At 42.1% G+C, this 14,481-nt stretch overlaps 2 protein-coding genes across 5 annotated transcripts in view; both read left to right on the top strand.

Annotated features, from left to right (window-relative positions):
* Positions 1–3,506, top strand: part of iqgap1 (IQ motif containing GTPase activating protein 1) — a 30,758-nt gene extending 27,252 nt beyond the window's left edge. Inside the window, exons 31-37 of the mRNA XM_062402128.1 lie at positions 17–152; positions 240–327; positions 578–787; positions 863–1,029; positions 1,661–1,777; positions 2,163–2,271; positions 2,497–3,506. Coding sequence (XP_062258112.1) covers positions 17–152; positions 240–327; positions 578–787; positions 863–1,029; positions 1,661–1,777; positions 2,163–2,271; positions 2,497–2,610 — 941 coding nt within the window. The 3' untranslated portion in view covers positions 2,611–3,506. The remainder of the gene's footprint in view (positions 1–16; positions 153–239; positions 328–577; positions 788–862; positions 1,030–1,660; positions 1,778–2,162; positions 2,272–2,496) is intronic.
* Positions 3,507–3,886: 380 nt separating this feature from the next.
* crtc3 (CREB regulated transcription coactivator 3) overlaps positions 3,887–14,481 on the top strand; it is a 34,717-nt gene continuing 24,122 nt past the window's right edge. For 3 of the 4 annotated variants that reach the window (XM_062400249.1, XM_062399458.1, XM_062398681.1), the window contains exons 1-2: positions 3,887–4,952; positions 12,304–12,414. In XM_062400249.1, the coding sequence (XP_062256233.1) occupies positions 4,821–4,952; positions 12,304–12,414 (243 nt within the window). In that variant the 5' untranslated portion in view covers positions 3,887–4,820. The remainder of the gene's footprint in view (positions 4,953–12,303; positions 12,415–14,481) is intronic. The other variant, XM_062400965.1, reaches the window with a different exon arrangement.

Raw genomic sequence — 14,481 nt, 5'->3', positions numbered from 1 at the left:
GTTGTCTTACTCTCAGGTGAAAACCCTCTTCCTCCTGACGACCCCAGCAAAGAGCTGATGGGGAAGACGGAGGTGTCGCTCACACTCGCCAACAAATTTGATGTCCCCGGTGAGGCCAACACCGAGATGGACGCCAAGACCCTGCTGCTGAAGTAGGTCCCCTCGAAGGCTGATGACGGCTCATGGATCTCAGACGTTTGCTTGTTTCTCACATCTCTGGGTTTCGTTTCTCTCTCCAGCACCAAGAGGCTCATTGTGGATGTGATCCGCTTCCAGCCTGGAGACACTCTCACTGAGATCCTGGATTCGGCAGCAAGTCCAGAACAGGTCTGAGATCAGAGTGTTTAAATCCGTCAAGTTTCATACATGTTTTCATTTTATTTTTTTATTTAATCCTGCTAACACACAAACAAGGTGAAAACACAACGACAATGAACATGAAACCAAATAACTTAATGTTCAGTAAATAATGTAGAAGCCTTAAATGAACAGGTTTTACATTGAATCGACATCAGTATAAAAACATCTCACACCATTAAATCTGATCTCCTGCTCGGCTCCCTCTCGTCCCCGACAGGACGTGGAGTACCAGCGCGCCATGCAGCGCCGGGCCGTCCGAGACGCCAAGACTCCAGAGAAGATGAAGCAGGTGAAACCGGTGGTGGACGACAGCCTGACGCTGCTGGGGAAGAAAGACAAGATCAGAAGCAACCTGCAGCGTCTGGCCGAGCTGGGGAAGGTTCACCCCGAGAACCGCTACCAGGACCTCATCAATGACATCGCCAAGGTCGGGTCACACATCCTCTGCAGAAAACACAACTCCTGTCCGTACTGTGCTTTAATGTGTGTGTGTGTGTTACAGGACATCAGAAACCAGAGACGGTATCGTCAGCGCAGAAAAGCCGAGCTGGTGAGACTTCAGCAGACAAACACGGCCCTGAACTCAAAGTCTGCGTTTTACAACGTGCAGATTGATTCCTACAACCAGTACATCAAGACCTGCATGGACAACCTGGCCAGCAAGGGCAAGTGAGTAGAACCCGTTCTGCGTCCCACATGGTTCCACATGGTTCCACATGGTTCCACATGGTTCACTCAGCTCAGGTCCGACCGCTCAAACACGTTCAGACACTTTGAAACGTGGAAAGTTCTGTTTACATGTCAAACAATCCAGAAGCATCTGGATCTTACTAGAAGATCAATCGGTAAAGATCGCAGAACCTCCCAGACCCGTAACCGGTCCAGTCCGGTTCAGTCCACCTGAACCACAGACACATCGCTTCCCAGTCGGAGGGTCAGAGACCAGTGGGCCAAGAGGAGAACCACCAGCTGCCACAGGCTCCTGGAACATCAGTTCATGTCACAACTTATTCCACTTCCAAAAAGAACGAGACCTGAACAGATCTGATATTACATTTCATTTATTAATACTACTAAATACTAATAATAATACTAACAAACATAAGTCTCAGCTGGGTTTTTTTTAATCTCCAACAAAGTTCATGTTTTATTGTTGGTATAAGATATTTTCTGTGTATATCTACTTTCTGCTGCTATTTAAAATATAAACACTGATACCAATATGTCAGTAAAAGCTAACTCATAAACCAGTGTGTGTTGTTGTGTTGTATTACACACTAATCTTACTCTCTGTCCACAGGTTGAAACCAGGCGACCACAAAACCAAGAAGGGTAAACAAGTTTCACAGAAGTACACGGCCGCTCGTCTCCATGAGAAGGGCGTGCTGATCGCCATCGAGGACCTGCAGCCCAACCAGTGAGTCACAGCTACACAACTACTACACAAAAACACAGGACCATAAACTAGAGACCTGTTTATAAAGCTCATGATCCATACGGTACACAGCTACACAACTACTACACAAAAACACACTACTATAAACTAGAGTTGTGCTTCTTTAGCTCATGATCCATATGATACACAACGACTACACAACTACTACACAAAAACACACTACTATAAACTAGAGTTGTGCTTCTTTAGCTCATGATCCATACGATACACAACTACTACACAGGACCACAAACTAGAGTTGTGTTTCTTCAGCTCTTGATCCATATGATACACAACTACTACACAGGACCATAAACTAATCAGAGCTTCTCATGATCCTCCTCAACTCGTGCTCTCCCTCTCACAGGTTCAAGAACGTGATTTTTGAGATCTCGCGCTCCGAGTCTGTCGGGGTGTTCGAGGTGAAGGCCAAGCTGATGGGTGTCCACCTGGAGACGTTACAGTTGGAGTATCAGGTATGTTCACGTCCCAGTGTCCTCCAGAACTCAGTGGACCGTCCTCGTGGTTACAGAGACGCTAACGGAGCTGTGTTGTTTCTCAGGATCTGAATTTCCACGGGATTAATAAAGTATCCATCCATCTATCTATCTATCCATCCATCCATCTATCTATCCATCCATCCATCTATCCAACCATCCATCCATCTATCCATCCATCCATCTATCTCTCTCTCTATCTAGGACCTGCTCCAGCTGCAGTACGAGGGCGTGGCCGTGATGAAGCTCTTCGAACGCGCCACCATCAACGTCAACCTGCTCATCTTCCTGCTCAACAAGAAGTTTTATGGGAAATAGAGAACGGGGGACAAGGAGAGACACTGATGCAACCACAAAGCCCACGAGGGTCGCTGAGCTGCACCTGCTTCACACACATTCCCTCCTGCACTCGTCTTACGTGCTAATTTTTGTGCATTATTTTTATTATGTGTTTGTGCTTCAGCTGGAGCAAACAGAAGCTTTCTAGAGTTCAACGTCTGTAGCTGCAGCTCAGCCACAGGTCTAAGATTTGTATTATTTTTGCTTGAAATGTCTTGAATGTGTAGTGCAGGGCTTGAGTAACTATAGAAATGTGTGTTCTATGTGAAGAGATCAGGTTTTGTGTCTCTTAGTGGATCTGCCCGCCTCCTGATAAAAGTAGACTTCCTTCCTGACCTGGTCTTGAGCTCTGTCTCTTTGAGTTTCTGTTGGAGACTAACTGGAAAGAGAAACTTTGTGATTCAACTCTTTCTTCCCTCACTTGATTTGGATTTGACGTCCCTCAGCTGGAAAATGAAACGAATTGCCGTTCTCATGTTGAGCTGATCATCATTCAGCCTGATGACTTCTTTAATAGAATTGAATTATTGTAAAAGAATAACTTCATGTTCCACGTCAAGGCTGTGATGTTGGTTTGTGTTGGACTGACCCTGATGATCAGCAGTGTGTGTGTGTCTGTTTCATTCAGCAGCACAGTCACTCATGATTCGCTATTCGCATGATTCTATTTGTTCACGGTTTAACTTCTTATTATAAAATCAGTTTAGTACAAATACTACACAACAAAGTTTCCTTTATACTCGATATGTTGTCATTACTCTGATCTGTTGTTTTGTTATGTTTCTGCTCTGATTGGAGGTCGATGACATCACTTCCTCTCATTCAGTGCTTAAGTGTATTTGACCTGTTGTAGAATAAAGTGCTGAAGACGTGAAGACTCATAATTATCTGAATATACAGGTTTGATTTCTCTCTAAGGTCATGTGACTTCATACTTCTCCTGATGTACTGTTCATCAGACTGTTCGGTTTAACCTCTGAAGGTCAGAGAGCGATCACCTGGTCAGATCACCAGCCAATCACAGGGCTGACGTACACAAAGACAACGTTTAAGTAAAAGAAAGCTCAGAACAAATTATTACTATTATATCATTTTATATCATAATTATTATTATCTTTATGAGAATTATTATGATCATAATGTGTATTATTATTATCCTAGGATTATTATTAGAATAATAATTCTCATCCTCGTTGTTATTGTTGTAATATTCAGCCAGGGTGCCCTGGGTGTGTGTGTCGCCGCCTGGCGGACAGACTGGGTATGGCCGGTGTTGTGTGTGTGTGATGCGGATCCGGAGCAGTTGAGTCTCTGTCCTGGAAACATCAGCGGCTCTTCACCGGCTCTTCACCGGGATCATCCGCGGCTCTTCACCGGGAACATTCGCGGCTCTGAGCCGGGACCTTCCCCGGCTCTAACCCGTGTTTATCCCGCTGTTGGCTCATCGTCAGCGGCTGTACGGGCTGGAGTTGACCGGGGGACCGCGCTCTGTCCCTGGGTTAACAGCAGACTCGAGTCCGCTGCCGTGACACCGGTTCCAGAAGCGAAGTGGTTCCGCTGCTCTCCGGAGGATCTGGTTTCACTCCCGTGTCGGTGGTTTGTTATTTTTACTTTGGGGCGAATCAAAGCGTGAACTCAGTGAATCCCCGCGGACACTTGTTGAGGAGCTAACCGCCACTTCAGCTAACGAGGCTAGCAACTTCCTCCGGCAGCTCCAGCGCAGTCACCCGACACACGGTGCGCCGGCTCCGGCCGGGTGTTCGATGCTGACCGAGGGTCGGCACTGTGGTAAAGTGAGTTTGTCCGTGTTGGTGAAGTGACAGCAGCTAAGCTAACCGAGCTAGCTGCATCTCTCCGCTATGTTAGCATCGACAGCTAACGCTCCGTGAGCGCTGGATCAAACAAGTGGTTCTGAGTCTGTGCAGTTTTACTGGGTCTCAAACTTCTTGTAACGTCACGTTACTTTGTTAGAAACACGTTCGAGTCCGAGCTGCCCCGGAGCCGTGAGCTTCGCTGCTCTCGGGGCGTAACAACAACTTTTCCTGACGTTAGCTTAGCTTAGCTGCATTAGCCTCTGCGAGACGAGATTTGAACCTGTGATGGATTCACTGACACTTTGTCAACTATAGACTCTGCCCGTCCTCCATCTTCCCTCCACACCACACTGAAGTGTCACTTCGGCCCGAACCATGTCCGGCTCCCCGGGCACAGGAGGCTCCAACCCCAGGAAGTTCAGCGAGAAGATCGCTCTGCACAACCAGAAGCAAGCAGAGGAGACCCGGGCCTTCGATCAGCTGATGACCGACCTGACAGTGTCCAGGGTAAGAAGCTGTCATTGGAGGGGACATGGTCACTGAACATACTAAACACATGTGATCATAGTAACTGAACATACTGAAGACATGTGATCATTGTAACTGAGCATACTTAACACATGTGATCATAGTAACTGAACATACTATACACATCTGATCATAGCAACTGAACATACTGACGACATCTGAACAACTGAAGGCATGTGATCATGGTAACTGAACATACTGAAGACATGTGATCATGGTAACTGAACATACTAGACACATGTGATCATAGTAACTGAACATACTAGACACATGTGATCATAGTAACTGAACACACTGAAGACATGTGATCATTGTAACTGAACACACTAGACACATGTGATCATAGTAACTGAACACACTAGACACATGTGATCATAGTAACTGAACATGCTGAAGACATGTGATCATTGTAACTGAGCATACTTAACACATGTGATCATAGTAACTGAACATACTAGACACATCTGATCATAGCAACTGAACATACTGACAACATCTGAACAACTGAAGGCATGTGATCATGGTAACTGAACATACTGAAGACATGTGATCATGGTAACTGAACATACTAGACACATGTGATCATTGTAACTGAACATACTAAACACATGTGATCATAGTAACTGAACATACTAGACACATGTGATCATAGTAACTGAACATACTAAACACATGTGATCATGGTAACTGAACATACTGAAGACATGTGATCATGGTAACTGAACATACTGAAGACGTGTGATCATGGTAACTGAACATACTAGACACATGTGATCATAGTAACTGAACATACTAGACACATCTGATCATAGTAACTGAACTAACTAAACACATGTGATCATAGTTACTGAACATACTAAACACATGTGATCATAGTAACTGAACATACTAGACACATGTGATCACAGTAACTGAACATACTAGACACATGTGATCATAGTAACTGAACATACTGAAGACATGTGATCATTGTAACTGACAAACTAGACCCATGTGATCATAGTAACTGAACACACTAGACACATGTGATCATAGTAACAGAACATGCTGAAGACATGTGATCATTGTAACTGAACATACTAAACACATGTGATCATAGTAACTGAACATACTAGACACATGTGATCATAGGAACTGAACATACTAAACACATGTGATCATAGTAACTGAACATACTAGACACATGTGATCATAGTAACTGAACATACTGAAGACATGTGATCATTGTAACTGAACATACTAGACCCATGTGATCATAGTAACTGAACACACTAGACACATGTGATCATAGCAACTGAACATACTGAAGACATCTGAACAACTGAAGACATGTGATCATGGTAACTGAACATACTGAAGACATGTGATCATGGTAACTGAACATACTAGACACATGTGATCATAGTAACTGAACATACTAGACACATGTGATCATAGTAACCGAACATACTGAAGACATGTGATCATTGTAACTGAGCATACTTAACACATGTGATCATAGTAACTGAACATACTAGACACAGCTGATCATAGCAACTGAACATACTGAAGACATCTGAACAACTGAAGGCATGTGATCATGGTAACTGAACATACTGAAGACATGTGATCATGGTAACTGAACATACTAGACACATGTTATCATAGTAACTGAACATACTAGACACATGTGATCATAGTAACTGAACATACTAGACACATGTGATCATAGTAACTGAACATACTAGACCCATGTGATCATAGTAACTGAACACACTAGACACATGTGATCATAGTAACTGAACACACTAGACACATGTGATCATAGTAACAGAACATGCTGAAGACATGTGATCATTGTAACTGAACATACTAAACACATGTGATCATAGTAACTGAACATACTAGACACAGCTGATCATAGCAACTGAACATACTGAAGACATCTGAACAACTGAAGGCATGTGATCATGGTAACTGAACATACTGAAGACATGTGATCATGGTAACTGAACATACTAGACACATGTTATCATAGTAACTGAACATACTAGACACATGTGATCATAGTAACTGAACATACTAGACACATGTGATCATAGTAACTGAACATACTAGACCCATGTGATCATAGTAACTGAACACACTAGACACATGTGATCATAGTAACTGAACACACTAGACACATGTGATCATAGTAACAGAACATGCTGAAGACATGTGATCATTGTAACTGAACATACTAAACACATGTGATCATAGTAACTGAACATACTAGACACATGTGATCATAGTAACTGAACATACTAAACACATGTGATCATGGTAACTGAACATACTGAAGACATGTGATCATGGTAACTGAACATACTGAAGACGTGTGATCATGGTAACTGAACATACTAGACACATGTGATCATAGTAACTGAACATACTAGACACATCTGATCATAGTAACTGAACATACTAAACACATGTGATCATAGTAACTGAACATACTAGACACATGTGATCATAGTAACTGAACATACTGAAGACATGTGATCATTGTAACTGAACATACTAGACCCATGTGATCATAGTAACTGAACACACTAGACACATGTGATCATAGCAACTGAACATACTGAAGACATGTGATCATTGTAACTGAACATACTGAAGACATCTGAACAACTGAAGACATGTGATCATGGTAACTGAACATACTGAAGATGTGTGATCATGGTAACTGAACATACTAGACACATGTGATCATGGTAACTGAACATACTAGACACATCTGATCATAGTAACTGAACTAACTAAACACATGTGATCATAGTTACTGAACATACTAAACACATGTGATCATAGTAACTGAACATACTAGACACATGTGATCACAGTAACTGAACATACTAGACACATGTGATCATAGTAACTGAACATACTGAAGACATGTGATCATTGTAACTGACAAACTAGACCCATGTGATCATAGTAACTGAACACACTAGACACATGTGATCATAGTAACAGAACATGCTGAAGACATGTGATCATTGTAACTGAACATACTAAACACATGTGATCATAGTAACTGAACACACTAGACACATGTGATCATAGCAACTGAACATACTGAAGACATGTGATCATTGTAACTGAACATACTGAAGACATCTGAACAACTGAAGACATGTGATCATGGTAACTGAACATACTGAAGATGTGTGATCATGGTAACTGAACATACTAGACACATCTGATCATAGTAACTGAACTAACTAAACACATGTGATCATAGTTACTGAACATACTAAACACATGTGATCATAGTAACTGAACATACTAGACACATGTGATCACAGTAACTGAACATACTAGACACATGTGATCATAGTAACTGAACATACTGAAGACATGTGATCATTGTAACTGACAAACTAGACCCATGTGATCATAGTAACTGAACACACTAGACACATGTGATCATAGTAACAGAACATGCTGAAGACATGTGATCATTGTAACTGAACATACTAAACACATGTGATCATAGTAACTGAACATACTAGACACATGTGATCATAGGAACTGAACATACTAAACACATGTGATCATAGTAACTGAACATACTAGACACATGTGATCATGGTAACTGAACATACTAGACACATGTGATCATAGTAACTGAACATACTAGACACATGTGATCATAGTAACCGAACATACTGAAGACATGTGATCATTGTAACTGAGCTTACTTAACACATGTGATCATAGTAACTGAACATACTAGACACATCTGATCATAGCAACTGAACATACTGAAGACATCTGAACAACTGAAGGCATGTGATCATGGTAACTGAACATACTGAAGACATGTGATCATGGTAACTGAACATACTGAAGACGTGTGATCATGGTAACTGAACATACTAGACACATGTGATCATTGTTACTGAACATACTAAACACATGTGATCATAGTAACTGAACACACTAGACACATGTGATCATAGTAACTGAACACACTAGACACATGTGATCATAGTAACAGAACATGCTGAAGACATGTGATCATAGTAACTGAACATACTAGACACATGTGATCATAGTAACTGAACATACTAAACACATGTGATCATGGTAACTGAACATACTGAAGACATGTGATCATGGTAACTGAACATACTGAAGACGTGTGATCATGGTAACTGAACATACTAGACACATGTGATCATAGTAACTGAACATACTAGACACATCTGATCATAGTAACTGAACTAACTAAACACATGTGATCATTGTTACTGAACATACTAAACACATGTGATCATAGTAACTGAACATACTAGACACATGTGATCACAGTAACTGAACATACTAGACACATGTGATCATAGTAACTGAACATACTAAACACATGTGATCATAGTAACTGAACATACTAGACACATGTGATCATAGTAACTGAACATACTAGACACATGTGATCATAGCAACTGAACATACTGAAGACATGTGATCATTGTAACTGAACATACTAGACCCATGTGATCATAGTAACTGAACACACTAGACACATGTGATCATAGTAACTGAACATACTGAAGACATGTGATCATTGTAACTGAACATACTAGACCCATGTGATCATAGTAACTGAACACACTAGACAAATGTGCTCTTTCTAAGAGAGGGAGAGTCCTGAGTGGCACGGCAAAGAGGAAGTGGTTTTGAGGCAGCTGTGAGTGAAGTTAGCTGTAATGAATGAACTGACACTGACCCCAAGAGACAGGAAAGCCCAGTGAGCGCGGCTGAGTCGGGTCTGGGCTCAGGACACTCAGCCATCAGCTGGAATGAGCTGCGCTACGTTCACTCCGCTGACCTCAGGTGGTTATGTTTTCACCTTGTTTGTGGGTTTGACAGCAGGATCACACAGAAGCTGCTGAACAGACTTCCATGAGATGAATGCGGGTCGGGATTTTCTTTTCTCTCTTTACATAAGAACCGATTTCTCAGATAATAATTCTTGGACCTTGATGAAAAATGAATCAGACATCTAAAGAGGACTGAAATGTGTGAGTGTGTATAATTAGATGCAGCTTGGTTGAAGTTCAGGAGACACAGGTATGTGCTGGACTGAAGGACATTCTCTCTGTTGTGTATAATCACCTGAAACTAAGCATGATTAGAATGACTCCTCCATAGCTACTTCAGGAGTGGGGTCTGTTCGTCAGTTTTCAGATTAGTTAGGTTCATGCAACAAAACTTCTTCGTTCTGTTTATGAAAAGATCTTGGTTTGTCTTAAAATGGATCCTTTCACAATGTTGACCACGTGCAAAGACTCTCTGGCAGGAGCCTTGGAGGCAAACTTCTCCCATGTTGGAATTGAGTTCCTGCAGTCTGCCATGTTTCACCACTTGCTACAGCAGCCAAGACTCAAACTGTCATGAAGTTACCTGAAGGCCACTTTAAGTTCTCCTACATGCAGGATGAAGCCAGGTTAACTCTTCTGGTTGAACGCTCCCGCTACGGGTCACTCAATCCTCCACATCCAACCTGGAAAGGAAAATTGAAGCAACATTTGACATTTGTAGGTAGAAATGTACCTCCACTATATCACACGTTCACTAAAGCAGGTTCTCGTGTTTTCTCAGAATGGTGGATGTTATTAATAAGACCTCATTTCATATGATCGTGGCTTTAAAGTATAGAGGGTTGGAAGATACCAAAAGCACGGCTGTCAGGGGTGTTTGTGTTTGCTTTTGCTTTTCTCGCTTGTGGCCATTAATGATTTGAAATGATGAAAGACTTCACATAAACACAGATTACAAATGATCCACCAAAGGATGATTTTTGATTGACATTGTCCTCGTCTCCCTCATACACACAGTCTCTTTCAAATATCTCAATCTTTTGAATTATTTAAATAAGGTCTGCCTTTGAGATTACGATGTTGCCCTTTCAGCGGTCTGAGGAAGCAAGCCCCTGTGATTTGCCTCTTACTGATCACAGCCAGTGATTCTCCAGCTACCCTCTGTTTTATAATCATTAGCATGTCGTGGGCAGGAGCTGCCCAGTCCCTAGAATGACTCAACACTTCTGTTACTTAACCTGCTAATGTCGCTTCAATTGAATCAAACACATTCATTTATGCTTTTCTACAAGTACAATCCATGATAATAAGAGCATTGATTCACTGGGGTGTTTAGCACACAGGCCTAAACGTACTTGAAGAGCAGCTTGTGTTGCATTGTTTCTCAACAGGATTTAAATTCTGTTTGTCCACACTGAGAATCATTGGAAGAGCTGTGGCCCCTCAGGGATATTTGAGACTTTCACAGATACAATTGTGTGTGTGTGTGTGTGTGTGTGTGTGTGTGTGTGTGTGTGTGTGTGTGTGTGTGTGTGTGTGTGTGTGTGTGTGTGTGTGTGTGTGTGTGTGTGTGTGTGTGTGTGTGTGTGTGTGTGTGTGTGTGTGTGTGTGTGTGTGTGTGTGTGTGTGTGTGTGTGTGTGTGTGTGTGTGTGTGTGTGTGTGTGTGTGTGTGTGTGTGTGTGTGAGAGAGAGAGAGATACCAGGGAGCACATATCTGGTTTATTCCTCTTACATAAGAAGGGAACCTGGGGCATTCCATGGTTTGTTCCACTGAACAATCTCAAGAGGCTTCATTGGAAGAGGGCAGGTGAGGGAACGAAGCAGAAACGTCTTCATTGAAGGAATAGTTGTGATGTAACTCACACAGAGTTCTCGTGGTAATGTTGCCTGTAAGCAGGGAAACCATTTCAGTACCGAGCTCAGGCATCAAAATGACGACCCTCGGTCTAGTAGGCACCAGCTGTATAGGAACCTGTGGAACCCAACCCTCCGTACATGAAGAAGTCCTCTACAAAGACGTCAAGTCGGGAAGGACATGAGATTCAAGCGTTTTAGGTAAAAGGGGCCGACGCTGGTGTCGATGAGCTGCAAACAAAACACGTTATCTCTGCAGTGGAATCTACTCACCAGGTCCTGTTGCTCCAGAGAGTCCTGCCTTGCTGACATCTTCTTGAGGTCATGTCTGTAAATGGCTTAAGATTCGCTTGTATCTCCCATTAGTCCCCCTCACACAACCCTTACTGGTCTGAACCAGTGTCATTCAAAAGGGAAAAGCTCGGAGTTGGTTGAGAAGGATTCTGACACCTGAGGAAAAACAGCATAATATACAATGGTGTAAAAAAGCAGAAACCCAAACTGCCCCGCTTTTTGTTTACATCCATAAGCTGTGTGTTCTTAACACAACTGGACCGTATGTCCAGAAATCATCACCTCTGACGGTTGTTTGTGTGTTTGTGTTTGTTTCACTGTTAACTGACAGGTGCAGTTTCAGAAAATCCAGCAGCTACGTTTGTGCCAGCCACGGGTTCAGTACTACGGAGGTTCTCTGCCCAACGTCAATCAGATCGGAAACAGCAGCAATGAGTTTCAGGTGAGATCTCAGGGCTCGACCAAAGGAAGAACTCACTGCATTTTGGAATTTATCCGTATAAACGGACAGATGCAGGAATGGTTCCTACTTTATTTACTACGGTGAGATAGCATTAGCATTGGCAGATGTGTGTGCACACTCCTGGTTAAAGCATTAATTAGGTTATAAAATGCTGAAACTCTACTAAAGTATCTCATATTCTAGGATTCATCACAATCATTTGATCCTCTGTCAGGAGGAATATGAGGTTAATGGTAGAAATGTGCTGCAGTAAAATAATCAACCAGTATACTAGGTGGTGCTTTATTCACAGTCTGATCATGAGCTTATGGATAAACTGGTGGGGTAATTAGTGGAGTTTATTTTATGTGACTGTTCTTTGATGTTCTTTAAAACCCTGTCTACCTTGAGATTACATCTATAACACTCAGGGTCTTATTCTCCTTCAGCACTAATGTTGAATAGAAAAGCAGTCAAATGCTTCACTGGACCTTCAGAAGAGCAAACAAGCTTCTCCCGATAGCCTTAAATAATTCAGACGAGTTTCTGATGAAAAAGTACGAAATAGAAGATTTGTCTGAAGCAGATATGTTTGTGATCTCCTAGTGTTGCTCCACAGCCTGAGTCTGTATCTGTGTCAGCTCTCCAAGGACCTGCTGGATACAGGCTCCAGGTGACATGGGAGAAAGGCCCTTTGAGGCAGAGCAGTAAGTGCAGCTCTGTGACCAGCTCCAGAAATCAAACCCCGCACTGATCCAGTCCATTCAGCTTCTCCACAGAATACATGCCGTCTAGATTCCACTTGATGATAATCACTCATTAGACCTAATTCAGTCAGATGCATGAGGAGTCCTTCATGTGATCTACTCAGTCTTTTGACTTCATGTAAAGCCTGCAGTCTGTGAGCACTGTCCCGGGATCAGCTTCAAATGAGGATTTTACTGTGTATTCACTTTATTGTATTAGAAGCAAAGTCGAAGAGAGCAAGCTCTCACCTCCACTTAATGGCCACTTTATCACCAGACTTCATTTCATTTATTGAGATCAGATGCATTTGATATATGTTCATAGATATGCTCCAACTGCTGACATTACACAAAATATCCACTCTGTGCTACAGTTGAAGGAACAAAAAACTAAAGAATAGAACATTCTGGCAAAATCTGTGTGAAACTGAGACTCATGTTATTGTAACATAGTTGAAACAGAACTCTCATCTAAAACAGGAATTAAAGCCAGAGAAGATTTGTGAGAGTAAAGCATTGTCCAGAAGGAACTGTATCCTGGTGTCCTTGTGCCACCTTCTGGCAGCGCCGGCCTCTTCCTCCTCAATACGCTGTACTTCCTCCACTCATATAATACACATATAGTTTTCTTCTATATCTATTGGATCATGTTCCTCTACCTGTTGTTCTAATTGGTGTAGAAATGTCGACTAAAATGTGGAAGTTGCTGTTGTAGCACACAACCAGGGAGCAACCAGTGATTTAAAAACCTTCATCTGGCAACAAATGGTTGAGTTTATCTCAGTCCAGGCAACACCTGGGAAATTAATCATAGCTCTTTTACATATTCTGTCCATATTGTAATGATTCAAAGTTGGTTGAAAATCCAGAAACCTCCCTGTTGAAATAAAGCCAGAGATGCAGACTGTGTTGTTGCTCCGCTACGTCGTCAGAAAGTAGTTGATGTTGACCTTTCTTCCATGATATATTCAATTCAACTTTATTTGTATAGCCTCAAATCATAATATACATTTGCTCAAGTGTCTTTATATAGAAGGTCAAGACGTTAAAAATGATGGAGAAACCAAGAATTCCCCAGGGGGGCTGCTCTGACTACTGGTCTCCATACGAATCTCCACTGGGATGTAGAATAGAGAGATTTACAACCAGTAATGCTCGTTCCTCTGTTACTGTCCCTTTAGGCTGAACATGTCTTCAATCTGTGAAGGTGGCACGTGATAACGCAGAATAACAGAAAAAAGGATAACTTCCCTAATATGCATTAAAACCAAAGTAACACGTGAGGCTGGGTCTCGACCCGCGGACATGATGATAGACTGAT

This window comes from Platichthys flesus, chromosome 1 (assembly GCF_949316205.1).
Source record: "Platichthys flesus chromosome 1, fPlaFle2.1, whole genome shotgun sequence".
Lineage (NCBI taxonomy): Eukaryota > Metazoa > Chordata > Actinopteri > Pleuronectiformes > Pleuronectidae > Platichthys > Platichthys flesus.
The sequence above is the reverse complement of the archived record's forward strand: the minus strand, read 5'-3'. Positions and strand labels throughout refer to the sequence as shown.